Raw genomic sequence first — 25,994 nt, 5'->3', positions numbered from 1 at the left:
AGCTAAGCTTTGTGTTTGCTTTTTAGCAGCCACCTGCAGCCCCATGGAGTGAAAAGGGGTTTGTCATTTCCTATGACTAAGCTGCCTGATTTTTTTCAGTCCATAGAACAGAAATATTTATTCTGCATTTACCTTTTGTATTGCCTTTAACTACTCACTATTATTATTTCTATTTCCACACAGCAAGGGACTCATACCACGGTCGTGAATCTTTGGTTTGCCTCCTTTTAAAGCGTTTCTTCTATAAATATCCCTTTAGTTTTGCTGGTGATACATGTCTCCTTTTGGTCTTTGCTTCCTTTATCAATTTTCCGTAATTTCTACATTTCAATATAGTCTCGCTTTCCCCTGTTTATTGCTTATATTTTTATACTATTGCTTTCACTTCACCTCTAATCCAGGCTGGTTATTTTTAACTAATACCACTGGCCTGAGTGCAGCCTCACTCCTCGCAGAATGCCTAAGAAATAATCACCAATATTATCTTTTTGCGTCCTTTTTTCTTCCAGCTGAACTGTGATTGATTTCCTTTTGGAAAAAAAACCGCTCCAGACACATTTATTAGGGGTTCAGCTTCGTCCTGTTTGCCGGTAAGAAATGTTTAGTGTGCTGAGGTCGCTCCCTGGCATCTAAGCACCGCTGGGTTTTTAATTCTGGGGTCAATTCCTCTTTACGAGGAAAATGAGGTCAAAGAGGAGGTTTGCCCACCTTGAGGGCACCGTTGGGAGAACTTGGGAGAACTCCCCAAGCTTGAAACCCTTCTCCTAAGGGGGACCGGGAGAAGAGAGAGGCTGTCGGGGAGGCAGCAGGGACTGGGGGATGAGGCTGCTGCCCTGCCTGCCTGCGCTGCCTGCCCTGCCTGCGCTGCCTGCGCTCCTCCGGGGCCCGGCTCGCCCCTCCCAGCCCGGAGCGGGGCGGGGGGAGAGGGGCAGGGGCAGGAGCCGCGGCCGAAAGCCTCGCACAGCCCACACCCACAGGAGTCCCGGCGGGCGGAAGGGGAGCGTCTGCGTGACACAGACCCACAGACAGACCCACAGACAGACCCACGGACACACACGCACAAACCTCCCGGCTCCCCGCAGCTCCCGGGCGCTTCCAGCCGCTGCCGGCATGGGGAACATCACTTGTGTTCCTCAGGCACCTGGGAGGCTCAGAGGCTCCTTCCGAAGAAAACCTTCGCTGAAGAAAGAGTAAGTACTCTTGGCTTTTCCTCTGGGCTGCTTTGCAAGTGGTCCCGGCTTCCCCGCCGGCTTTCGCCCGGGCGATGCGCTGGGCCGGGCAGAACTGGGCTGGCAGCGGAGCCCCGCTCGGGAAACCCGGGAGTTATTTACGAGCTCAGCAGAATCGGGCTTTTGCAGGGTTTCACAGGGTGCTGGGCGCTGCCAGACGCGATCAGGTCTCCACAAGTGCCTGGGAAGGAATTTTAGGGCTTTGCCGGTGGGGTATCCCAGCGACACTGCCCCCAGGAGAAACGTGATTTCTTTCATTTCACTTTGAAAATCAAAACCACCCCCCACGAGACAGGCAGGGCAAGGTGCAGAATGCCTGACGCTCCTTGTTTTCACTTGCCATTTTTTTTTTTTTTTTTTTTTTTTTAAATTCACGACGCCCAGAGTGGCGGTGCTGTGTCGTGAAAAAACAACATCCACACTCCTCTTAGAGAGAAAGCCCCAAATCCCAACACTCTGCCTATAGAATTTGACCTGCGTTTGTAACCCTAAAGGAAGGCACAACAGAAAATGTCTGTGAAATCCTCCGGGGACTTTGGTGCTGGGCTGGCCAGGGCTGCAGTCAGGTACCACAGCGCTGGATGACTGCCCCAAAATAGAGCCCACCAAGGAGTGCAGAGCAAGATTCCCTTTCCCCCCAACCTGTGCTCCCATCAGCACGGTGACAGTGTTGCTGCCGGTACCTACACACGCACAAAGCAGAGCCCTCCCCATCCCGAGCGCTCTGGGCTCTGTCAGGAACCAGGGTGATTCCTCACGAACCTGCCGGCCCCACCTGCGTTGGGTTCACTGTACGTGATGGGCTTTGAGACAAACCCCGTAAACTCTGCTAGGCTGAGGGGTTTCTGGTCAGGAGGAGACACTGAAACTGTCCCCTTGGTCCCCTGTGCCGCCATAAATTGGGAGGAAACCTGTAGGAGTCTGTGGAGCTACTGTGGGGTAAAAAAGAGGGGATTGGTTGGGGAATTTGGTCCCTGGAGGGCTGACATCAGGTAGCTGGAGCGGAGCAGCCAAGCCCCAGAGCACCTCCTGTCCCCGCTGAGTCCTGGCTTCCCACGCTCATGGCTTTCCGTGGAGATAAGCCTGGTTTCTGCTGAACTAAACCCTGCAGTCTGGTTGCAAGAGAGAGCGACTGCTGGGAAGTCCCCACAAAACAGTCCCAGTGCTGCTTAAACGGCATCGGTGACTGGTCGTTAATGGTGTGCATGCCAGGAGAAGCTGGGGGCCTTGCTGGGAGTGGAAGGAAAGAGAGAGGAAAACCACAAAGACAGAAATAAAACCTGTTTGTGAATATCTGTTGGTGTATGTGTACATACACATCTCCACTCCAGGGGCTTTGGAAGAGTTGTCAGGACGGGATTTGGGCTCTGTATTTTGCAATGGAACATCTGGTCCCTCCGCTGATTTGGAGCCACAGATGAGCCTAGCTGATCGTTTGGTTATGCAAAGATGCGTTAAAAAGCAAAGAAACACCAACAAGTGCAGCACAAACCCCACTACAATTCTCCCAGGCTGTTTATCAGCCCTTTGCTGGGCTGGGATGATTAGAAAGCCCGTGACAAATTGCTTACTTAGCTTTCTGGCTTCCTTATTTCTGGGCAGAATTCACAATGCATCAGCCTAGATCTGTGTTTGCATGTGTGTTTTGGTTTTTTTCTCCCCTCTGTAGACAAAATGGCAAGAAAAAACTGCCCAGCTTTTTTGGTATAGAAGGAGGGCAGGAGAGAGATACGACCACAGACAAAATCCTGCAGTATATTCCAGGAAAGGCAAGTACAAACACATCCAACCCCTCTCCCCACTGCTCCCAGAGATTATTCCCACCCATCCCAAGGACAGCGCTGTGTGTAAGAGGGATGAAGGGGCTGAATCTGGGGTAGCAGCAGGTCTGTCTCAAGGAGATGGTGGTCACCTCTGCAGCCCAGGAAGGGATGAGCCCTGTGCCCTTCACAGCAGCAGAGCGAGCTGCTCCAGGGTCCCCATGCAGGTGTTGAGGGGACCTGCCCTCAGCCAAAACGGGTGACGGGGTGGGAGGGTTGTGCTGAGAGCAAAGCAAGCAGCGTGGTGAGAATACCTCACACACCCCTTTGCTCTTGGTTCTCTTGTTTCTGGGCAGCCTGTGAAGGAAGGGAAAATTAGAGCGAGCATTCAAAGGTAGGATGATTCATTCCCACGCTGGAATGAGACGGAGCAGGCAGCGTATTAGCAATAAGCCTTGGGAAGGTAATCAGGAAGGGCAGGTCTGTCCCAGGCACGTACCAGCCTTGTGGCCATATGGCCCGTTTCCCAGCGCTGCTCAGGGAAAGCAGAGGTGAAATGATGAACCCCAGGATGTTTGCTGGGTCCCTTGGGGTGGGCCAGGGATGTGGACCAAGCTCTGGGGCCTGTGCATGCATCTCCCCCGCTGCGTGGCAAATAGGCTACGTGCGTGTGGGGAAACTGAGGCAGGGACTCACAGCTAGGCAGAGGTAATTTCAGAGAAGATCAGCAGCAGGACATTATCTCTTGGGTTTCAAGCTGCTAGTTAGGTTTACTTCACTGGTGATGAGGTGCTGGTGAAGGGCTTGGTGTATTGCAGGACCCAGTTCTGAGCAGTCCTGCTCATGTACTTCGGGTTGCTGCGGAGATTCAAACATCTGCTCCCCCCAGGCAGGGACCCTGCAGTCCCTTTCCATTCAACTGCTCCCAGGTTGGCCTTTTCCAACCCAAAGGACCTTTGCTTTTCCTCACGTGAGCCTGAGAGGGAGCAGGACTGGGATCCTACTCCTGGCTTGTGAGGTGGCTGTGGGTAAGCACCGTCCTCTCTTGTGGGGCACATGTCCTGAGCTGTACAGGTGGGAAGCACAGCAGAACTGGGGCTGTTTCACAGTCCTGCCCGTTATTTGTGAATGAGAGTAATGGGCACGCGGGTTCCCTGCAGGACTCAGCTGCTGTCCAGAAAGGTTGGGCAGCACTTGCTGGGACCAGGTCCCAGATGGATCCTGGATACTTCCCCTGGGGAAGCAGGGAGAGCTGTCCTCATAGCGGATCCTGGCTAACAAATACTGCAAGCTGACAGAAGGTCACCAAGAGATTATTCATTCCCGAGCACAAGAGTGTGGGATCTCTTCAGGGAAGGAAGGAGGGTGGAGCAGTTGTTTAGATGTTACCCTCGCCTGGGGCAGATGGGATTCAAACTCCCTGCTCAGCCACAAGCTTCTTGTGTGGCCTGGAGGAGGCCTTGGCTTAGTCCCTTTCCCACTCCCTTCTTTTCAGGAGAAACACCTCTGAGAGTGGGAGGTGACCAGCTGCTGCGGGGCCAGGTTAGAGAGGAGCCGTCAGCTCGGGACTCCTCCGATGCGATCTCAGAGGAGATGGGGTCGCCCAACCTCTGGCCATGGCAGGCAGTTTGGGACTGGGGCAAGTGACATCCCTGAAAACCAGCCCCCTCTGGACCATGTCACGGGCAGCTGGCACACAAAGCCAGCGCCTTTTGCTCCCACCAGCCTTCAGCCCTGTTTCCCACACTTCCCAGTTACCACTTCTGTGAAGCCTAAGCAAAAGTGAGGGGGGAGGATGTGCCAGAAGAGCGGTGCTTCTCGTTTGCCTCTTTTATCATTAAACAGCAGCTTTTGGAGCCCCAGGGCACCAGCCTTGCAAGGCTGAGCCTTTCCTGCTGCCAGGGTTAGTGATTCAGCTGGGAGTCACTGGGGTCTGCAGGGGCTGAGGCAGGTTAATTATTAACTTGCTCTACCTGTAGGATGAGGCATCCGGACAGAGGGAGAGAGCAAGAAAACATGTCAGGGCACTTGCACTGCCGGAGACCTGCTGCTTTGCCAAACCCTGAGAGAAACCAGGTTTCCAGTGTTCTGCACTGCCTCAAAGCCAGCGGGATAGCTGAGCTAACGGAACGGTGCTAATCAGGATGGGGCTGGGGGAGGAGAGTGCTTCCCCCCAGCACAACCCAGCCAGGGGAGTGAAGAGCTGCCTGGGGAGGCTTTCAGGGGAATGATAAGTGCTAGTTCCCTTTCATTTTGGCTGCACACTGAGGCATCCCCACGGTTTCAGGGGGTGCGTGGGCCAGGGAGATGAGCGATGCGGTGGAGGAGGCTGAGACAGGTCCCCGACTCTCACAGGACATCGTGGGGTTCCCAGTGCTGCTTTTTGGGGGATGGCCATGCTGGTGGCTGTAAACCTGTCTCAGAGAGGGCAGGGATGCAGCTGTGGGTCTGAGCCCAGAGACATCTGAGATTCAGCAGGAGCTGTTTTCTCCAGAGCTTGGGTTTGGGCAAGTCCTCGGCATCCTGGGAAACTGCTGTTGTACCTAAGCAGATGATCAGGAGTTGATGGGAAGCACCATCAACCTTACAAATGGTTTTTGTTCTGAGTGAGAAAGCCTGAGCCAGCACTAGTCAACCAGCTTCTCCAAGCGGGGGACAAAGAAACCATGGAAATCACAGAGGGACAAAACAGAGGAGCTCATGCCCAGGCTCCCTCTGTGGCCAGGGCAGGATGGTGTCTGATGCCACCTCTGTGCCACCCAGTGTAAGTGGCCTCACAGAGAAAACCACAGAATTGGAGGTGGGAGCTGTGGCCGCTTTGTCTGCCCATGCCACCTGCCAGCCCGCTCGTCCATGCCATTGCGTGTGTACACAGGATTCATTTGGGGTTTAACGGTGGCACTCCAGTGAAGGACATAAAATTGCTAGACAAAAACAGGAGAGACCTGCCCAGTAGAAAAAAAAAAAAAAAAAAAGGACCTGAACAGTCCCACTTCTTCCTGCGAAACCGCAATACCTGATCATGTGTGATAAGGCTGCTGGGGCTGGAAAGGGTGGTGTGGCACGGGCAGCCAGGGCAGCAGGAGATTTCAGTGATGTGATCCTGTTTTGTCCATGGTCTTGGAGATGCCCACATCCTTAGCTGCTAAATCTAGCTGTCTTCTCAGTCTTGCTTCAAACCCTTGCAACCTGGGGTTGCTAGATGCTTCTCTGAGAGAAGGAGGTATTCCCTTAAATTTGTTTCTTGCCCCGTGAACAGTGGCAGTGGAAGGTCTCCCTTTCCCTCCGGACCCCGGGAGGATCTCTGTGGAAGCTGGTGGGTCAGCTGAGCTCTTTGCCAAAACTTCTGCTGGATTCCCAGCTCCCAGGTTGCTTTTACTTCTTGGGGCCTAATTATTCCTGGAGAATTTGTCTGCCACGTTCCAGGCACCAGCATCGCCCAGGCAGCTGGTAGCTAGCATTGCTGCTTATCGCTGTGTCCGTAATTTCATTATTTTATCCTCTCCCCCGTCCCTGTTGCTGGTTGCTGCCCTTATCCGAGCAGTGTTTTGTTATTGCTGCCCCAGCTGTCAGGTGATCAGTTGCTCTTTGTTCTGACAGCGGCTTGTAGCACAAATGTAATCTTTTCCTACGCTTAATTGCCTCTCAGTGAGAGCATTAATTGGCAGCCAGCAGGTTCCCACCTCCAGGGGAGGACCTGGGTGCGTGTTCATGGGTTCTGCGTGGAGCCAGCTGGAAAAGCTGGAGGGAGACTTTGAGCAGAGAAGGGGTTAACGTGTGTCCTAAAAAGAGTTACCTAAACTCAGTGAGGCCCTGGAAAGAACCCTGAGCTTTACAGCTGAAAAGGTCCGGGCAGCATTAGGTTTCTGTTACTGGTTCACCAGGTCCCCCCTGGGCTGAGCGCGGCCGATGTCCCTGGCACGGTTAGAAGCGGGGTTCATCGCGTGCCGGAGGGGTGAGTCATGGGGGCCCCAGCAAGACGGATCTGGTTAGCTCTGCTGGCTCTTCATTTATCACGGGGCTCGCGCAGCTGTCTCCTTGGCACGGCGCACGGGGAGCGGGCACCCGCGGGCCGGACAGGTTGGGTGATGGGGAAGCTCTGGCTGCTTGGAAGCCGCTGGCTGTGCGGGGTGACGGGCTGTCACTCGATCCCCGCTGAGCCCCGGCAGCCTGCTCATTCCTGGAAATGCTGTTTGGAGAGAAGTGTGTGAGCCCTGGGGAGCCACATGCCACCACTCCACCCTGCCTCCCAGCTCCACCCAGGAACTGCAGGTACCAGTGCTCAGAGGGGTTCCCACCAAGGTGGCCTCGCAGCCTGGTGACCAAGCAGCAGGGCAGACCTTCTGTCTCCCGCCTACCTTTCTCTTTTGCTTGGGAACGAACACCCAGAGTCTGTGATGTGTCTAACAAAGCTGACATTTAACACTCAGATATGCAAGTGGGGTGTAGACCTGGGGGCAAGCAGTGGTGTCCGTGGCCTCGCAGGGATACGGCCTTTCCCTTCTCCTGAAGGGAATCAACCAACCCCCAGAAATAAAAACATTCTTCTGAAAGAAACTGCAGGGAGAGCTTTTCATCCCTGGGATTTATGCAGTATCCAGTCAGTGCAAGAGCAGCCCCAGGCTGTGAGCAGTGGAGTGCCATCGGGGTGTGGGTTTGTGCCATTGCACAGAGGGAAGAATTTCCATATAACCAGAATGCAGAAAATAAGGGAACCCCCCAGCCCTGAGTGCTATCTCCCTCTCAGGGCAGCCCTTGCTCTCCCGCAGTGCTTGCTGGCTTCCCTTAGCTATTTTGCACTGACAACGAGCAGCTTCACGACTTGGTGCCTTGCAGCTGCTTTTACGGCTGTGGGACTCTGCCTCAAAATTGTCTGGGCACCTGAAACACCTAGACCCCACCTAGAGAAACTGAGGGATCTGAGCTGATGGGAGAGCTGAGGAATCCAGGTGGAAGTAGAGTGAAGAAAACCTTTCCACTAACCCCAAAGGAAGGCGAGCTGTGCTTGCTTAGCCTTGATCCGTCCTTCCAGTGAGTTTGATTAGGATGGCAGGAGGTCACCTACGGAGTTAGGAGACCCTAAATGTAGGATGTGCTTCTGCACCCCCTCTTTCCCAACCCAGAAAACCTCCCGTTAGGTCAGTATCTCCACCGGCCTAGGGAGGACAGTCTCCCAGCAGTAACCGAACCCCAGCTCCACGCTGGCATGGAGACCTGACAACAAACAGCCCGGCCAGGGCCCCTCTGGGAAGGTGTTCTGGGAATGTCTCTTCCAGACATCAGGCCTCCACCTCCCACTGCCTCTGATTTGTTTTTCCTGAATCCTTGGTACAGAGTATTCAGAACCAAGAAAACCAGAAGGAAAACTTGGACCAGAGGTTCCCCAGCCTGTTCAAGAAAGGACGAAGGAAAACAGTTGTCAGAAATCTGGGCAAAATGATCTATTACTCCAAGGTCAAGTTTAAGTTCCAGCACTGCCAGGTAAGCTGTGGCACCTGTTTGTGGGCATTTCTCTTCCCAGGCATGGTGTGACCCTGCAGGACTGGGAAGTAAAGTGTAATTCTGGGAAATGTGGCTCACAGAGATTTCCTCAGGCTACTGCGTGGCCCGGGGACTTCTGCTGCCACGCGTGCATGGGTACTGGCTGGCACCCACCAGCTCCCATCCCCGCGGGGACCTGGGCCGTGTTTCTGTGCTCAGCTGCTGGGCTGGCAGTAGATCCACCAGCAGAGATGTGGTGGTGGCCCTTGGCTAAGTGACCGCTGGCTTTTCTGTGTGCAGATCAGTCTGAGATGCAGAAAGAAGCTGGGAGGAGGGAGTCCTGAGATAAACCCCAAAACGTGTCTTTTCTGCAGGAGGTGAATGACTGCTTCTTGGAGCTGTTTCAGTCTTACCTGTACTTCCAGTCTGTGGGCTCCAATGGACTCACCTACCAGGTAGGGCATCTCCTGGAGACACCAGGGCAAGCTGGGCAGTATGGCCAAGCTGGGGGCACTGGGCAGACGGGGTGGGTCAGGGCAGGGGCTCTGCCCCTGGGGCTGCCACTGGCCTCCTCTAGGTGATCTCAGCAAGTCCCTTCCCGTGGATGCAGAGCTCCTGGGGGAAGAGAGCATTTCTTCCTAAGGCCCATACCCAGCCAACCTCAGTTCTACCTGGGTCCTTGGCCCTGTCTGTGGGCAGAATAAAAGGACCCCATAGAGGAGGGAGAGGGGCTTGTGCAGGGCTGGCAGGCAGGAGCAGGGATGGGAGGTGTTCAGGCTACCTGGACACATCTTTGCGTAGAGTCTTGGTGAGGGTCAGAGCTCCTATTGCTCAAGATCCCACTGGCCTCGGTGCCAGAGGTGGCCTTGGCCCTGGGTTCTGAACCAGGGGGGTGGTTCTTCATCTGCCGGGCAGAGAGAGAGGCATGTGGGAGGGGGTGGAAAGAAAAAAACCGAGGGCAGCCTTGGGGAGCTATCCTGGCAAACCATTCATCAATCTTTTAACCTGATGATGCTGGTGAATTACAAACAATAGGCTGTTTTGCACATGCAGCCAAAAAATCACAACCGAACAAACAGGAAGCCCTGAATGTGCTCTCCCTCCACATGAATGAGTAACTAAAACTGAGCAGGGCTGTTTTGTAGATGTTTGTAAAATTTGTTCCTTTTAGAAATGATTTATTGTCTTCTAGGTGACTTGAGGTTAATGCGATATGCCAAGACAATCTCTCAAGTCATCCAGCAAGCCAGCCTTCAGCTGGAAAGACACATGTCAGAATACCAACGATATTACAAAATCTCCCATCTCCTTTATAAACAGCTCCTTAGTTTATTAATTCTAAAGGAATTAAAAAGGAATTAATGTGCCAGTACTGGCCCCTAGACATTACAGCAGTTAGCATCTTTTACAATCCCAGTTTAGAAAGCCCAAGACAGGGAGTGCAAGCTTGTTATCCATTCCTGTGCTCATTATAGTGGGACTCTGAGGAACTGGAGTACAGAAACTGGACAGCTCAGTTTTGCTTTATGGTCACTTCCATCTTCTGGCCTTCTTGTGTTAGACCAACACTGTTTTGCTGAGGTTTCTCTTAAAACTGAAAGACTTGGAGGACAAAGAAAGTGTTTGTGCCAGCATAGGAGAGGATTGCTGCAGTACTGGCCCCATGGAGCCCAGGGAGCTGCTGAGCCTCCCTCCTCCGGGGAATGTGCTGGATCGCAGTCCCAAATGTTTCCCCTCAGAGCAATGTTTTGCAGTCTGACAGTGAGCCACAGCAGCCTGCTGGTGCTGAGTCTGGACTTCCAGTCTCCTACAGCAAAGGGATATTAATTGCAGAACCTGCCTGCAGGCTGCCCCCCAAAATAATGGTGTGTTCTTATGCAGGGACTGCTGCCTTTAAAAGAGCTGAATGTGTGTGAAATTGAGCATGGGAAGAGCACGGGGCAGGAGGATCACGCTTTCCGCATTGCAGGTTGGTGCCTCTTTGTTTGCTTTGAACAGAGAACAGAGGGTGTATGAATCACGACTGTCTCTGCTCTTTGTCCTGCTCTGACCTAGTCCCAGAGAAGAACCACATTTTGGAAAGAGGTTGCAGAGAGCTGAAGCTCTTCCTCCCACTATTTGCATCTTTTCCTCCAAGGCTTCTCTGCTCCAAAACACCTGGACAGTGATGCCCAGAGCTGCAGGGAAGGGACTGGATAGGGAGCGTGGAGGAAGGATGGTCTTGTGCTCCAGCTGGTCAGTCCTCAGGACACATGGTGACAGTTCCCACCTCTGCCCAGTCATTTGCTCTTTGTGCACCACATTTGAACAAAGGAATGGAGCAGCTCCCCTGTGAGGACAGGCTGAGAGAGTTGGGGGGGTTCAGCTGGAGAAGAGAAGGATCCAGGGAGACCTTAGAGCGGCCTCCCAGGACTTAAAGGGGCTACAGGAAAGGTGGGAGGGACTCTTGATCAGGGAGGGAGGGATAGGATGAGGGGGAACGGTTTTAAACTGAAAGAGGGTAGATTTAGATTAGATGTAAGGAAGAAATTCCTCCCTGTGAGGGTGGTGAGGCCCTGGCACAGGTTGCCCAGAGAAGCTGTGGGTGCCCCCTCCCTGGAAGGGTTCAAGGCCAGGTTGGACGGGGCTTTGGGCAACCTGGGCTAGTGGAAGGTGTCCCTGCCTGTGGCAGGGGGTTGGAACTAGATGGTGTTTAAGGTCCTTTCCAACCAAAACCATTCTACAAATAAAACTCCTTCTCCCATTCTCCTGTAAACCCCGAGGCCAGGGAGGGACTGCGAGCAGGCACGCGTACAGCCGTCTGCGTGCTGATGTGTGGCGCTGCTCGAGCACACAGGACGGGCCACAGTGCCGAGAGCTGAGTTGCCGCTACCAATAATGCCGGGCTGGTGCTATCAGGACCCGATGTCACTTCCCCAGCTCTTCCCTCACCAGCACTCCTGCCTCCACAAGCTTTTTCAATTTTTCTCAGAGTGATCCTGCTTTATAAAAGTTTTCCTGGGATAACAACCTGTCTGCAGCTTGGCTGGAGGCTTCTTTGGGCTTAGTCACTGCTGAATTACAGCAGACGCAAGCCCCCAAGAGTAGTAGTTAAAGCATGAAGTGCACAGAAGTAAGTAAATAACCCAGTAACGATACAGAGCCAAGAAAGTTCATTTGTGTCCTAGGCCCACTGTCTGTGTACTCTGGTGTCCTCTGTTAGAGAGAAAGTTATACAATGGCCACTCAAACCCCAGAATTACATAAATTACAAAAAGGAGCTGGTACAAACAACCCATTAATTTTAAGGACTGATGAGTTGTGGTCTTGTTACACTGCACTAGGCAGGGCTCTCCAACCCTTTTGGAGAGTCTGTAAAGTGAAGGAAAACTTCTCCCAGGCATAACCTGTCAGGGGCGTCTGCACTGGGGTGGGTGGACTTGTTCTGCTTGTATTAGAACACGCAGGAGTGTGGCTGGGTGGAAAATTGCCTCGAGCTTTGTTGGGTTTGTGTCCTCCTTAGGGAAAGAGCAAGCGAAAGCCTTTCTGACGGAGAGTGCTGTATATATCAGAAAGCACTGACACAAAGAAACCAGGGAGGTAGCAATATTTAGGATTGCTGGGAGATCAGTGGAGCAGTTTTATTTTTCTGCTAGAGGGGGAGAAATCAAGGCACGGAGGGGATAAGAGCCTTGTCTGTGGCCCCACACAGGGTCAGGGTGAAGGTCTTTTGTCTCATGACTCTGAGACACGTCCATCGTCTTGTGAAATCCGGTGCTGTCAGTAGTTCCCCATCAACTGCCCTTTCTAGCATGGTTCAGTACATGAGAAGATGCCGCCACGATTCCTGGGAATGTAGAGGTGGAGCGTGAGAGGGAAGCCCGGCAGCGAGCAGAGCCGTCCCGTGGTGCAGTGGCCACAGAGAAAGTGGACGGCGGGTGGCCGTCACCTTGGCTTTGCGGTCCATCTCTTGCACAGCCTCTGACGCTGATGAAGTTGTTGAGCACCTGGAGTTACCTCTGCCTCACCTGCAAGTGCTGCAGCTTTTTAGTGTCTCCAGACAGAGAGATTTGGGTGGGAATAAACTGCTGCTCCTCCGGGAAGGGGCTTCCTTGCTTCTAATGTTCCTCTGGAAGCATTCACAAGGAAAGAGGAAGGACAGGGCAGAAGAAAAGAGCACGCGGGCTGGCACAGGTTACTCAGCATGGCTGTGTCATGGCTCTGCCACAAACGTGCCCTTGGGGCTGAGGGAAATGGCAGCCACTGAATTAGCAGCAGCCTTTGAGGCTCTGCTTCACAGCCTCCCCAGCAGCTCCTTGCACGAGCTTCAGGCATGTCTCAGGCTTCAGGCTTAGGAAGGAGTTTCTCTTCTCATTTTCTCTTCCTTTGGGGCCCTGTTTAGACGTGGCAAGGTGAACAGCCCTCAGGCTACGTCTGGGAGGCTGGCCTTGGAAGAGGTGGCAGAGCAAGCAGTGCCATGTTAAGGGTCATGCCCTAGCAGCAAAATTCCTGCTTTTTGTATAAGGGCCTGGATGCCCAGAGAAGTATTGAGAGCTGCCAGAACATCTGGATAACGCTAGCACCTTCCTAGCAACCCTGTAAAGTAGGGAATCACTTTATGTCCATTGCAAAGGCAGGGAAATCAAGGCAAGAGGAGACAAGAGAACTCCTGAGCCGCAGTGGTATGTAGACACTGGGATGCCTGGCAATGCTTGACACCTAATTACTGCAATGGGTCTGAACGGGGTGACTTATGGAAGATCACTCAGGGAGTCTCTGCCTCAGTCTCCCCACCTTTACTTTGTATTAGTGCATTTCCTGACAGAGGTGTTTCAAAGTCTTAATTAACTGTTGTTCATAAATAATGCAGGAATTATGGGATGAAAGACTCCATGGAAGGGCAAAGTACCATGCTTATCCAGTGCACTTGCTTATCTAAATACTTCCAGGTCCTGCAAAGCCAGATCTTACTGAGCATGCACCAAGTATGGTTTAATATGAGATCACTGGTAAATTATTAATCATAACATACATTCTGCAGCCTGCCAGAAATTATTATTAACGTCACTGGGTTATGTCTGTAGTGAGTAGTAGAGGGCGTGTGAGACTTTTTTGCTCATGCTACTAAGCAAATTATAGCTGGAAACATTAAAGTCAACAAGATATAGGGCTGTTCCTCCCTTCAAGAGTATGTCTGAGAGCAGCTTCAGCTTGTCTGGCACAGATTATGTTTGGTGAAGCAATAAATAGTGTCAGAAAACTACCAATGTTCTCCATATTGAGTGCTAAAGTGAAACTAAGAAATAGCATGAAACTTTTGCGTTGAGGCAGGCTGTCTGCAGCAGCACAGTGTGATAGTCTCTGCCCGCAGAGATGCTTCTCATAAACTGTTGGGGACTTTCAAAGCTGAAATCTGTTGATTTCAGGCTTGATTTTTGTACTGTCTTTGATTTTTGTTCTTGGCCTGGTTTTGGACTGAAAAGTGCCTGGTGGTCAGAGGTAGATGTGCCTGCTCTGAGGCAACATGCTCAAGGTAGTGGCAGGAAGGGCTGGAGCATGATGTCAACAGAGCAACGCGCTCACAGGCATCCCGTGGTGTGATGGGCTGAGCGTAACAGCTCTGCCCAGCCGATTACTTATTGATGCTGCAACTGGTGCCCTTATCTGCTCAGCTCATCTTGTGTCTCGCATACCTAGGTCCTCTGCTGAATCCCCTTATCGTGTTCTGCCCCACTGAGTCAGAGCTGAAGCAGTGGCTTTATCACCTGGAGAAACAGATCCAGCTAAATGGAGGAAGCCTTGGCTTGCCCTTCCTCTCTCAGGTTAGTGTCTCGGGATGGTGAGGTGGGCTCAGAGCTGAATGACCGGGGAAGCTGGGAGGTTGGGTGGATGCTGCGCTGCTCCTGCTGTGTTCAGTGTGAGGGATAATCTCTGCAGCCAGCCTCTCACCCGTTTTGGCCACACTTCTAGGCGCTGACCTAACACCTTCCTCCTCCAGAATCCTGAGTGCCCCATGGGGTCTGAGCACCTCCTCTGGGCTGGGGAGCTCGAACAGAGGGCTGGGGATGGAAGGGGAGAGGGGCTCTGGGTCCACTTCCAAATGCTCCTTGCTGTGCTTGCTGCTCTTTCAAAATGTTGGAAGGAGGTGGGGGGGTTAACTCCCGGCCTAACCCCCTTTTTCCGGACCAGCTGCTTGAGTGCTTCGGTGACACCAGTCAGGGAGCTGCCCCTCTGACATGGTGCACGGGGGTTTTGGTGCCACTTGTACCACTTCCAGCTGCGCATGGTCTGTAATTCAGCCCTTCTGATGTGTGGCAACTGCCCCTCACCGCCAGCAGCACGTGCCAGCCTTGCCAGAATGCTAGCCTAGGCCAGGGCAGCAGTGTGGCAAGGGCTTGTGTGGCCGTTAGAGCTGGTCCTGGGCAATACTCCTCATGGCCCTCGCTCCCTTTAATTATTCCACCACCCCTAAAATAGCCATGATATGCTTATTACATGTGCTTGACAGACTTGGTCTTGCTTGGGAACCCCTCTGCCTGCAGAGGAACCATGTATTTGTGCTCAGACAGTTGTATTTCTGTGCAAGCAGCGCCAGAGTGAGTGTGGGATTTCAGTCTGAATGGCAACCCCAAAGGTGCTGAGACCTGACAACAGCTTGCTGCATTTCTGCTGTGTGTCTGTGTGCACACAGCTTCTAATTCTGGAGGTTGCCTTTTGTGCAGTCTCCTGGTACAGAAAGAAAAGCTTTGCAAGAGGGCCTGGCAGGGTGTGTGTGCTGAAAGGGGGATGTGCAACCCAGAGTGCCACCTCCACAGCCTCTGAAGAGTCAGAGGTTTGGGCCTGGTACAGAGGAATTCTCACCCAGTTGGATGCTTGTGCAATTATCCAGAGTTTACAAAACATTTGGAGGAGGAGACTGGAAAACAGGACCGGATTCAAGAGACCTGTCTTCTCTTCCAGTCTCTGTGGGGTGTTTTACTTCCCTCCCTGTCTTGTGAAAGAGAGGTATTCTCCTTTGAAAGGCGATGTACAGATCATGCCAGGTACCAAGAATGATTATTCCATCCCAGCTGGAAAACTGGCTCCTGCCCAGATTTATTTACCCTTTCCTGCTTCTGACACCTGAAAAGTGTCCTGAGATGGGCTGTGCACTAGGTAAACTCTTAGGGGAGGACATGTCTGCCCCGCTTCTCAGTTCTGCTCCTGTCCCTAGAACGACTGGAAGCAGAGCTCCGTGGGGAAGGAGGAGCTGCGGTGGTCTGTGCAGAACATGCCTGTCCAGGAGTGGAGAGGGACCCAGCGGGAATCTCTAGGCGATGTCCTCTGTGTTTCCAAAGTGAAGCTTCAGCATCTGCCTTTCCAGGTAGGATACATCTCTGGGGAGCAGCCTCCTGCCAGCGTGACTCAGAAAAGGCACTGGATGGAGTGAGTAGCGCAGAGTCCTGCTGCCACTCATCCAGCGGGTCCCTCGAAGGTCATTTTACCTACATCCTGGTAAATGGAAGAAGGTTTGTTACTGCTTCTGTGGCCCGGCAGCGGTGCTTGGGGACAGCACGTGCATAAGCATTCGCAGGACAGACCTGGCAGCTGGAGCTGGCAGGAGTCTCCCGTGGAGCCCTGTCGCTTGGCTGCTTCCAGAGCTCTTGCCTCAGGCTGCTGCTGTCAGAGAGACAAAGTAAAGGGCTCTGTGGATCTGAGCCCTGTGCACAGGGAACCCTCTTCCTCTTTATTTTCCAAGGAGCAGCATGACCGGCTGTTGGTGCTTTACCCATCCACACTGGTGATAGTATCTGAAGAGCGCAACAGCCTCTGTTTTAAGGTAAGTTCATTTTGGAGCACCTTCCTGCTCTCTCTCACCCATCCACAGTGGCTATTTCAGCACTTCTTTGGCTTCTTGCTCCCCTCCACCTGGGTTCCCTTGTGCTCCTCGAGTTGGCAAGGGCTTGCCCTCCACGCTGCTCCCTTGCCAGCTGGCAGGTGAGCAGGCAGAGGGATGTTGCAAGCTATCTTCCCATGAGAAACACCTTGCCCTCCTACAAAAGCCCAGGGGGAAAGGAGCTGGCTGCCAAGGAATCTGAGTCTCTGGGAGGAGGGAGGCTGGCATGTCTCTGTGGTTATGCTGGCAGAGAGCCTGGCTTGCTTGCTTGAGACCAGGAGCTGGAACAGCCCCAGAGAGTGCCCCTGCGAGGGCTTTCCTTCCCAGGCCCCGCTCTGTGGGACCACTTGGAAGCAAGTAGCATCCAGGCAGCACGTCTGATGCTTGTGGGGAAGGGCAAAGGCAGTTAATTAGCTGGCGGGCAGAGAGGAGAGGCGTTTGCTGCTCTTTCCCTCTGTGGAAGAAGGGCCCTGAGCAATGTCTGGGCAGGCCAGCGGAAGGGCCAGCAAGGACGTGGAGGCCTGAGTGCCCCAGGGGATGTCAGACACGCTTCTCTAGTCCACTGGTGTGTCTTTGCGTGTAGGAGCAATGCCGGGAGCCTCAGCACAGATGGGCAGCGGCACTGTGGGCCCTGGGAGCTGCATTTGCGTTGCCTGCAGTCTGAATGGCCCTTAAACTTGATTGCCAACATCCATCTTAGACATCACTGCAATGGCTATTAAACAGCCCTGTGCTTTCTGGTCCTGTTTTCCCATGCTAGAACAAATGTGCCCGAAAGAGTCTGAACTGTGTGTGAACCTGCACGTGCAGCACCACCGGCTCATGGTGGAGCGGAGCTGAGCTGCCCCCACAGAGGAGCAGCATCTTTCTTAGTCACTGAGAGACAAACCAGTGTCAAGGAAACCCTGCAGAGATTGAGGGCTTGTGAAATTCAGTGTGAACAAACTGGGGTCCTTCTTCACATGATTTCACCGTGTCTGCATCAGGCCCCAAGCCATGCAGGCTGCTTTTAATTCAAAGGCTACCCTTGGGAAGACCTGCATAGAGCATCTCCCTGGCCAGAGGAGATGGCTGTGCCTGCAAGGGGAAGGGGTCTGAGGAGGGATGTATGCCAGTCAGAGCTCTCCTCCATCCCCAGTGCAACAGGGAAGGTGTTTTCCAGCAGCTGGTGGCTTGTGGGACACACCTCAGACGGGGTTTGTTTTCGGGAACACGCTGTTTGCAGCTCCTGGGAATGGGGCACCCGTCAGGGGGCCTTGGGCTGGGCTCTCCGATTAACTCATCGCTTTTGAAACCTTAAACCAGATTTGTCTGCCCTGTCCAGGCAATGTTCCCTTCCCACGGTGCCTGAGCGTTGGTCCCTGGGCGTCTCGCTCGCTGGGGTAATGGCAGGGCTCGGTGCAGCTGATGCAGGCAGGAGGTGATTCACCAGCCTGTGACACTGCAGTGGGAACCTGATTTTCCACAGGCATGTCAGGGCACAGGAGCCTTCTCCCAGGGCTTCTGCAAATTAACTTCCCTTCCCTGCGAGCAGACGCTGAGCCCTACAATTTGTGTGTGAAGGAATAGCCCGGCCCTTTTGTTCTTCAGTTTCATACAAACCACAGGAGCTGCCACTGCCAAGTTTGTGTGTGGGACAGGGAAGGGGAAGGCAGGGGCTGAGCCTGCCGGGATGGGGCTCACCCAAAGCACCAGGCTCTGGCTCACCGCTGGTGGGAAAAGGCCCTGGGCGAGGCATAAATCAGCAAGGGGGGAGCTGCTGGGCTGGCGGCAGGTTCACACCGTGCCCAGGGAGGGCTAGAGGGGCTCTCTGCGGCCCACGTGGGTGTTATTTGGGGATGCCCAGGTGGGGCTGTAGCCCCCCTGGTGTTTCAGCCCCCTCGCACAAACAGAAAGCTGTTGCCTTAGGGGGGATGGAGCACTGGGCGGCTGGGGGAAGCCCTACGCAGTCATCCTCGGGGGCAGGATGTGTCCTCATCCTCGGAGCGCTGAGGAGCTGCAGGAGCAGGCGGCACCGGCCCCCTCCACACGCAGCCTTGCAGCACCTGCGCCAGCTGAAGCGTCAAAGTCCATTCCTTACAGCAAAAGGGGGAAAATGAGTCACAGAGCATTGCATGAGCTTTCCCTCCCAATGTCGGCCTCCCTGTACTGCTCAGCCCATAAATCACTTTTGGTGCAGGAGAAATACCACAGCAGCCTGTGTGTGCCCACAGGCTATTGCAGAGAGGCAGCTGGCCCGCAAACCACCGGCGCCCGGCTGAGCTCCACGTTTCCCTTGTGGGGCTGGTGCAGCTTTGCAGTGAGGGCATGATGAGGGGTTTCTGCTAGACACCTTATTTTGCAGCCCGTGAGCTTAGCCAAATGAATCCTGACTTGACTTCACCTTTTGAGAGGCCCTTTGGCTAAATGGCAGGGCTTCGCTCCTGCTTTCTGTGCTTCCTCCACTGCCGGGCAGTGGGGAGAGCGGTGTGAGGTGGGAACTTCGTTTCCTGAGCACGCCCCAGAGCCTGTGTTTGCCATCCTGGCCAGGAGCTGCTCCCAGAGCCATTGCCACCAGCTGCCCCTGCCTAGTGCTTTGTGCCCAGAGACATGGTTAGGGTGACATCCAGCTGAGGTGAAAGGGGCTTAAGGAACAAAGAAACTGTGTGTCACTTGGTTTCCCCCTTCTCAGAGAAAGAGAGAGATGAGTAAAGAGAAAGAAGTAAAGCAACGAGCTCATCTGCGAGATGGCTGCAGTGCAAAATCTGCTTCAGCTGCTCTCCCAGGACTGTTCTTACTTCATTTTTGTAAGGAAAATTCAGCTTGGGGAGCCCCAAATTAAAAAGCAGACCTAGATCCTATTTCAGTGTCGACAAACAGTTGGCCCTTCTGCCAGGTTGCCCGTCACAGAGAATTAAACTGTCAGCGGTGACACTTAAAGGACATCGGGCAGCAGAGCAGAAGAGGTCTGGATACTGCCTGTTCCTGTTCGCCCCACAGAGCTCACGGGAGACCTGGGCCTGGCAGAGACCAGTGCCCCTGGCAGATGTGGGGATGGCCAAGGGACTCCAGGTGGTGGCAGAGAGGACAGTGGTGGATGTGCATGTAAAGGTGCTATTGCACTTAGGGACAATAGCACATGGTATCTTCGAACTCCAGGTTTTCCAGAAACAGGCCACTTTAGCATCTCTGCTTCAGCTGCCTGCTAGTAGGAGCATAGACACAGTGCCTGCCAGGGGCAAACCCCACTCCCATCACGGGAGTGGCATCCACAACTGTGCCATACAGCACAAGAGCTCACGTTTCACCAGCTAGCATTTAAAGGGCTCAACCCTGTCTTTGTAAGGCTTTGCAGGGTATGGATTGGGGGGATTCCTGTTTGCAGGCTGGAAGTCCCAAGCCAGCAACTAAAACCTCATTCAGGACCATATTTGAAAAATTTTCTGGAGAAATCGGCCATTAAACTATGGGAAACTGTTGAAAACAGAACTAGAAGGGAAGGAGTGTTTTTCCAAGCTCAGATCTCGGGGGGGACTTTGTAAGAACAAAGCTTAGAGAAATGGCTCGTGCAGTCACGCTGGCTTCCGAGGCTTCGTTCCTGCGATAAGGCTGGTGGGCTGGTGGTGGGGCAGAGAGCTGTGAGCGGGAAGGGACGAGGCTGAGTCAATCTGCTGGAGACAGAGTTCTCCAACGTGCCTGTGCCCCACACCTGTGAGAGTATAGAGGTACCCAAGTCCTCACCCCGCTCAGCAGCAGCTTGGGTGCCTCTCATCCCCTGCAGACCTGGCCTAGGTGATTTAGGCTCTGAGCTTCTTCCCCGAGGGGATTGCAAGCACCCCACTGCCGGCCCTGCGCTGGGGGCTCCCCTCCTCGTGCTCCCAGCTAAGCTGGCAAAACTTTGTGATAAGCTCCTAAAGCCTTTGATGGCAAAGCCCCTGTGGAAGCGGAGTTTTGCTGGCCAGGAGCTGCAGGGGCGGCCACGTTGTCCTCCCCACTCTGCTTGCCTGCCCCGACGGCACGGGCTGTGAGCTGCGCTCAGCTGTGCCGTCCTAAGCCTGCTTTTCTCTCCGACAGGGTGAGCTGCCACTCAACGCCATCCAAGTGCTTTTTGAAGAAAATGAGAAAACTTCCTTTTTAATAGAAGGTGCGTGTCCGGCATGCTGAGGGGTGTGCTGGCAGCAGCCACGGAGATCTCTGGGTCGGGCTTTGCTAAGCTGCTGTGGCCGTCTTCCTCGCTTCTGTCAGCACCCAAGCTTTGTGAACTGAACTGCTTGGAAATCTTGGACCGTCCGTGCCCTGGCAGGGAGAGGCTGTGAGCCAGCAGCAGCGCTTGCACCGGGGCTGTGCTGGTCACAGCACGGTGGCACAAGTTCCTCCTCATTTTGGTCTGGGCTGTGACTGCCCCTGTCCTACATTTAGCCGGGTGCAAATGGTCAGCACCGAAGGCAGAGCATTCCCGTTGTCCCTGCAGGGTCTCCAGATCCCGGGGGAACGTGGGGAGGGATGGAGCAAGGGCATTCCCACGGGTTTCTGAAGGAAGCGACACGGACCGTCGAGCAAACCCAGTAACAGCAGCGAGCGGTGTTTTTACAGGCCGACTAATCAATTCGATCCGGGTGATCTGCCGCAGCTATGACGATTACCAGGAGTGGCTCTACTGTCTCAAAACAGCCCAGTTTCGAAACGCTGACTCCTCCCTCTCCGGATCAGAGAGTTTCTCGGGATCAAAGCTGCCACACCCCAGCCAGGTAAGAGATGTTGTGGGTTTGCATGGTACTCAAGCGATATCTCCCAGGACTTCGTCTGTCCTATCTCTGGCCACGTGTGTGTACTCTTGTGACACAACAGCCTTAGCTTCAAGTCCCCTGCTTGAAGGCTGTCACGAAGTTGCTGATCCCTGCAAATTATTTTGAAGCCCTACATTACATTATAGAGGCATCTATTATATTAAATTCCTTTAAAAGCAGACCCCTGGCCACAGACCGTCACAGTGTTGTGCAGTGAGGACATTAACAGGCCCTTGCAAGGGAAGGGAGACCCACCCTGCCAGCACTGCAGCCGGGATGGTGTCAGGCTGCCTGAGCACCCTTCTCCCCGCTGCAAGCCCTCCTCATTCGCCCCGGTCGCCCTTCCCAGCTGGACTCAGCCACCCTCTCAGCCCTGGAGGCAGCTCTTTGGTGTGTGGTCACCGAGGGCTGGGCTGGGCTGACCCAGCGATGCTCAGGTGGGAGATGGGGCTGGGGGGGGGATGTGCCTGCGGCCACACAGAGGGCTGTGCCTACGTGCTGTTCTTCTCCCCCATTTAGTTTGCCGGCAGTGGGAGAGGGTCCCTCACTTCTGATGGCCGTACAAACTCCTGGGCGTCGGGCGGGAGAGTGGCCACCTTAACACACCTCTCCCAGAACAGCGGCTCTCTCCCCGATGGACAGTCCTTCGTGCTGATGCCTGAAAGCAGGGTGCTCGAAGACCCCCTCTCCCCTGGCTATTCCCAGCCTCTCCATGTAAGTGAACCCCCCAAAAGCCTGGGACACATGTGGGGACAGACAGTGCCTTTGAGCAGAGCAGTCTGTCCAGGTGCTGGGATGGGCTGAGCTCGGGTGGTCGGTGTTTGCTGTGAGGCGTAGCAAATCCATCGCTGGAGCCTGTATTTGTCCTGGCTCAGCTTTGTCATTGCTGATAAGGGAAAAGTCTGCCCAAGAGTCCCACCCCAATACTCCCCTCTGCGTAAGGATTGGTGGCACGGATTGCAAAAGGGCAAACGGGACTGCTCAAAGGTCAGGAAACCCCAAAGTAAAAGCCTGCGGGGTGGGTGGAGGTGATGGGCTGGGCAGGCCTTTGTTCTGACCCTGGGCAGCATTCGTACGTCCCGGGGGGTGTCGGTGCGTGGGGCAGGACCGTGCCGACGCAGGAGCGCGGTGCGATGCCGGTGGGCAGGTCTGTGTACCCGGGGCTGGCCGGAGCAGAGCCAGCTCCAGGGTCTGTCTTCTCATTTCAGTGCCTGGCACAGGCCAACTGGCCGAGCACGGGGCTGCCAGCGCAGGACTTGCGGAGGGGGGGCAGCGCCAGAAAGTCCAAAGGCAAATGTGGGCCTTGTGGCCAGCAGCTGCCCAGCCAGGATGCGGAGAGAACCATCTGCGGCCTCATTCCTGAAAACCCCAACGGCGAGCTCCTGTCCTCGGTGTACAACGAGCCGTACTCCGCACACGGCTCGCAGCATCACCCTGCAGCTCCCCCACCACACCTGGACCTGAGCAATGTAAGGGGGCTGCTCTCCTGAGGGGTCGAACCGCAGAGGAACTGGGGCACGGTTCACGTTTTCCTTACAGTGCTACTTGCAGGTGCTCTAGGGCAGGTGGGAAACCCATTTCCATTGGAAAATGGCCCATGGGAGGGTGAGGATAAACCCAGCAAATGGAGCAGCACCGTGTCCTGGAGCCCTGGGATGCTGGGCACTAATTCCTGAGGCAACATGAGCACCGGTGCTCTGCAAGTAGGAGTGTTATTACTTCATAGGACACAGCCTCTTCTTGTGAGGGCTTTCCAGCATGTGTCCATCACTGATGTAGTGTGTGATGCCACATTTCCCTCCCCTCAGCCCCAGTGAGTGTGCATTACGCCCAGGGAAGTCCCCTTGTTAGCACAGACGGCTTCAGTCGGGAGTCATCGCCGCCATCCCCCACAGCTGAGCTGCATCTGGGACTTGAATTTCAGGGAGATTCCCCACTCCAATCCCTCCTGGGGATAAATTGCAAGTAGGGAACAGTATGTCATGTTCCTGTTTCAATTGTGCCTTTTAGCTGAACAGATGGAGCTTGGTGGGAAGTCAACCCTCGACAGCTTCCAGCTCCCTGGAGAAGCCGGCCGTGCCCCGCTCCCCCTTGTACGCTGACCCGTATACGCCCAGCTCCCCCAGCGCCCGCAGCCTGGCAGGCTCCGGCTTCCTGGAAGAGGTACCCTGAGCCTTCCCTGCTTGCAGCCCTGACTCAGCACACAGGCTTTTGGCTCCAGAAATCATGCCTCGGGCCATTTCTTTTCCTGCTGTCTGCCTGAGCCTGAGCGGGATGTGGAAACGCAAGGACTGCATTTCGGGGTGGGGCAGGGCACAGCATAGTTCTCTGTTTTTTCAAGCCAGGACAGAGTCAGAGGGGAACAGGTTTCCCCTGTCTTATCACTGGATGCCAGTGTCACAATAATCCCAGGAAGAGCCAGAAACCACAAAGCAAAGGCAGAGACTGAGATGTGATCCAGTCTACAGAAACTAGAGATGAGTCAGACACAGACACCACTATATCCATCCCCAGAAATTCCAGCTGGGATAACTGAGTGCCTATTAAAGGCTACATTTCTAGTTTTGCACAGCTCTTGGGAAAAGACTATTTCTGGGTCCGTAGCTGGCATCCCCCCATACTGCTGAAGCCCTCCCTTCCCTTGGAGGGTTCTCTCTGACTGCTCTCTGTCCTTCCACATCCCCTGAGCTGCCAGGTGGTTTCATCCTGCTACATTCACATCTGGCCAACTTCCACTACCTCATTGTGAGGGACCCACGGCCATTCTTCCTTTCCCATCTAAGGCCTTCAAGATTGGAATGTAGTAGAATTTGCAAGCTAGGCAGAAAAGCTTGGTTTGCCTAAGTCTGTTCACAGCAGGGCTGGCTCACAGGTGGGAAGCAGCAGGACAGTGTTCGCCAACTCTCCATAGCAGGTATCAAATCTGGAGTTTGTTTTGGTTAAGTTCCTGCAGTGTCATGGACAGATGGGTTCAGCACAGGTGAACGGATGCCCAGCCATCCCGGTAGCCCAGCATCTCTCTCTGCAGAAGAGGAACTGCCAGCCCCTGGCCAGCAGCCACTGCAGAGAGATGCCCATGGCTCCGAGTTACAGCCCCCCGGGCACCTCATGCCGTCTCCAGCTGCGGCCTCTTTCTGATGCTTCTTATCTTGAAGAGGTGAGTTTCTAAATGCAATCCTAGTGCTCCACACTCTGCAGGCTGCAGGGGAGTAGATGGGGGTGCGAGGGGGCAAGCTTGCTTTTCTCCAGGCTGGAAGAGTGGTGGGTCACTGCAGGGCTCTGAGCCCTTTGCTGTGTGATGGGGTGTGTCTCGGGGAGCAGGGATGGGGGAACCAACAGAAGGTTGGTTCCTGGTGTGCGGTATCCCAGGACTGCAGTGCCAAGTCATCTTCATCAGAGTGTCTCTTTCTTCTCAGGTCTCTTCTCTGCAAGAGGAACATCTGGGCCCTTCATTGCAGCCACCAGGTGAGACTCTTGGGAGGCTGCTTGGGTGTTGCAGCCCACCCCACCTCACTGGAGTCTGTCTCCACGAACGTCATCCAAAGCAGGGCTGAGAGGGAGCGTGGGGACTTGTGCATGCCCTTCCTCCCTCCTGCTTCCCCGTGGTGGGCCCGAGTCTGTCACCTGCCCCTTGCCTGTGTCTGTCTGGTGGAGGCAGTTGCCCACTGGCCACCCGTCACACGTGGGAGCTCATCATTTGTTCTGTGGCACACTTGCAGCTTCCACCGCTTTGCCCAGATCTAGTTGCATCTGGGCCGCGATTTTGCTGACCCTCCTGTGTGCTGGCAAAGGAGACAGCAGCCGCTGGGTTGCTCATGAGCTCTCTGAGTGCCTTGGTCTGGTTTTTTTTTTTGCAGATGGGAGTGTCGGCACTTACGACCTTCCCGAGGCCAGCTGCCCGCTCCGTGACTCCACAGCTTACCATGACTACGCCGAGCTCCAGAGCTTCCAGAGCGACTTCAGCTATGACAACCTGTGGGAAGCTGAGGCGAAGGAGCCAGGCACCCTGCACGCCTCCCCAGCACCCAGCCAGCAGTTTTACCAGGCCTGAGGGAAGGCCCCCATAGCCGGGCACAGAAAAGCCCCCCAGGCTCTTTTCTCACTGGGCTTCCCTCCAGGGTGAGGAGCCTGGAGCATACAAAGCAAAGAGAAGGGCCCTGCTCTTCAAAAGGCTGGTTCCCATGTCCTGGCAGGTCCAGAGTTCAAACTTCTCCCCTAAATCTGAGGATGGGGGCAAAGCACAAAAGCAACAGCCTCTGCGGACCTGGAGGAGCAGCGTGTGTGCCGTGTCAAGGAGTGCGCTCTGCCGCTGCCCCGGCTCAGGGAACCCTGGCTAGGGAACAGCACTGCCCCCCTGAAAATAAAAGGAAGAACAAAAGACTGGTCAGGCTCCCTCAGATAAAAGGGACTGGGTGTTCAGACAGAGCAGTCACTCAAAGGCCAAAGAAAAGGGCTGGTTGGTGGCTGGGTTAGCTTGACCATTTTCCTTTTTACCAGAGCCCTCAGGCTGGTCGCTTTGAGGATCCACTGATTCCTGAGAATAGCTGTTAAGCCAAACCTTTCCCCATTGAGCTCTGAAGTCTGCAAGGGTGCATGAGACATGCCCCATCATGGTATATAAGGTTGGTAGCAATAGCTGTGCTCATAGGATTGTCTTCCTGCAAGATCAGAGTTATCTGACAGAGACGGACAAAGAAATCCAGATCTGGGCAGAATGGGGTGTTCTTTCCACTTCATGCAGAAAATTCTTTCCTGCCAGTGCTGGCTCCAAACCGTAGTGGTGACCTGGAATATTATGAGCCTGACACCTTGGCAGATGGAATCAAGAAATGTGCTGCCAGCAAATATGCCAAGTGGTTTGTGTTTACCAAGGTCTTCCCTAGAAAGGATGCCCAAAGATTCC

At 54.3% G+C, this 25,994-nt stretch overlaps 1 protein-coding gene across 1 annotated transcript; it reads left to right on the top strand.

The window, feature by feature from the left end:
- Window positions 1–1,110: 1,110 nt before the first annotated feature.
- PLEKHN1 (pleckstrin homology domain containing N1) lies at window positions 1,111–25,187 on the top strand. Its single transcript, XM_074848325.1, has 15 exons — window positions 1,111–1,190; window positions 2,899–2,998; window positions 8,324–8,470; window positions 8,845–8,925; window positions 10,352–10,439; window positions 14,147–14,271; window positions 15,663–15,812; window positions 16,188–16,268; window positions 20,379–20,448; window positions 20,898–21,052; window positions 21,611–21,805; window positions 22,300–22,560; window positions 24,036–24,248; window positions 24,508–24,556; window positions 24,949–25,187. Exons 1-15 carry the CDS (start codon window positions 1,111–1,113, stop codon window positions 25,140–25,142), a joined length of 1,989 nt encoding a protein of 662 aa, XP_074704426.1. The 3' UTR covers window positions 25,143–25,187.
- The last annotated feature ends 807 nt before the right edge of the window (window positions 25,188–25,994 follow it).

The sequence above is a fragment of the Strix aluco genome, chromosome 22 (assembly GCF_031877795.1).
Source record: "Strix aluco isolate bStrAlu1 chromosome 22, bStrAlu1.hap1, whole genome shotgun sequence".
Taxonomy (NCBI): domain Eukaryota; kingdom Metazoa; phylum Chordata; class Aves; order Strigiformes; family Strigidae; genus Strix; species Strix aluco.
Note: the sequence above shows the minus strand (reverse complement) of the source record. Positions and strands in the feature narration are given on the sequence as shown.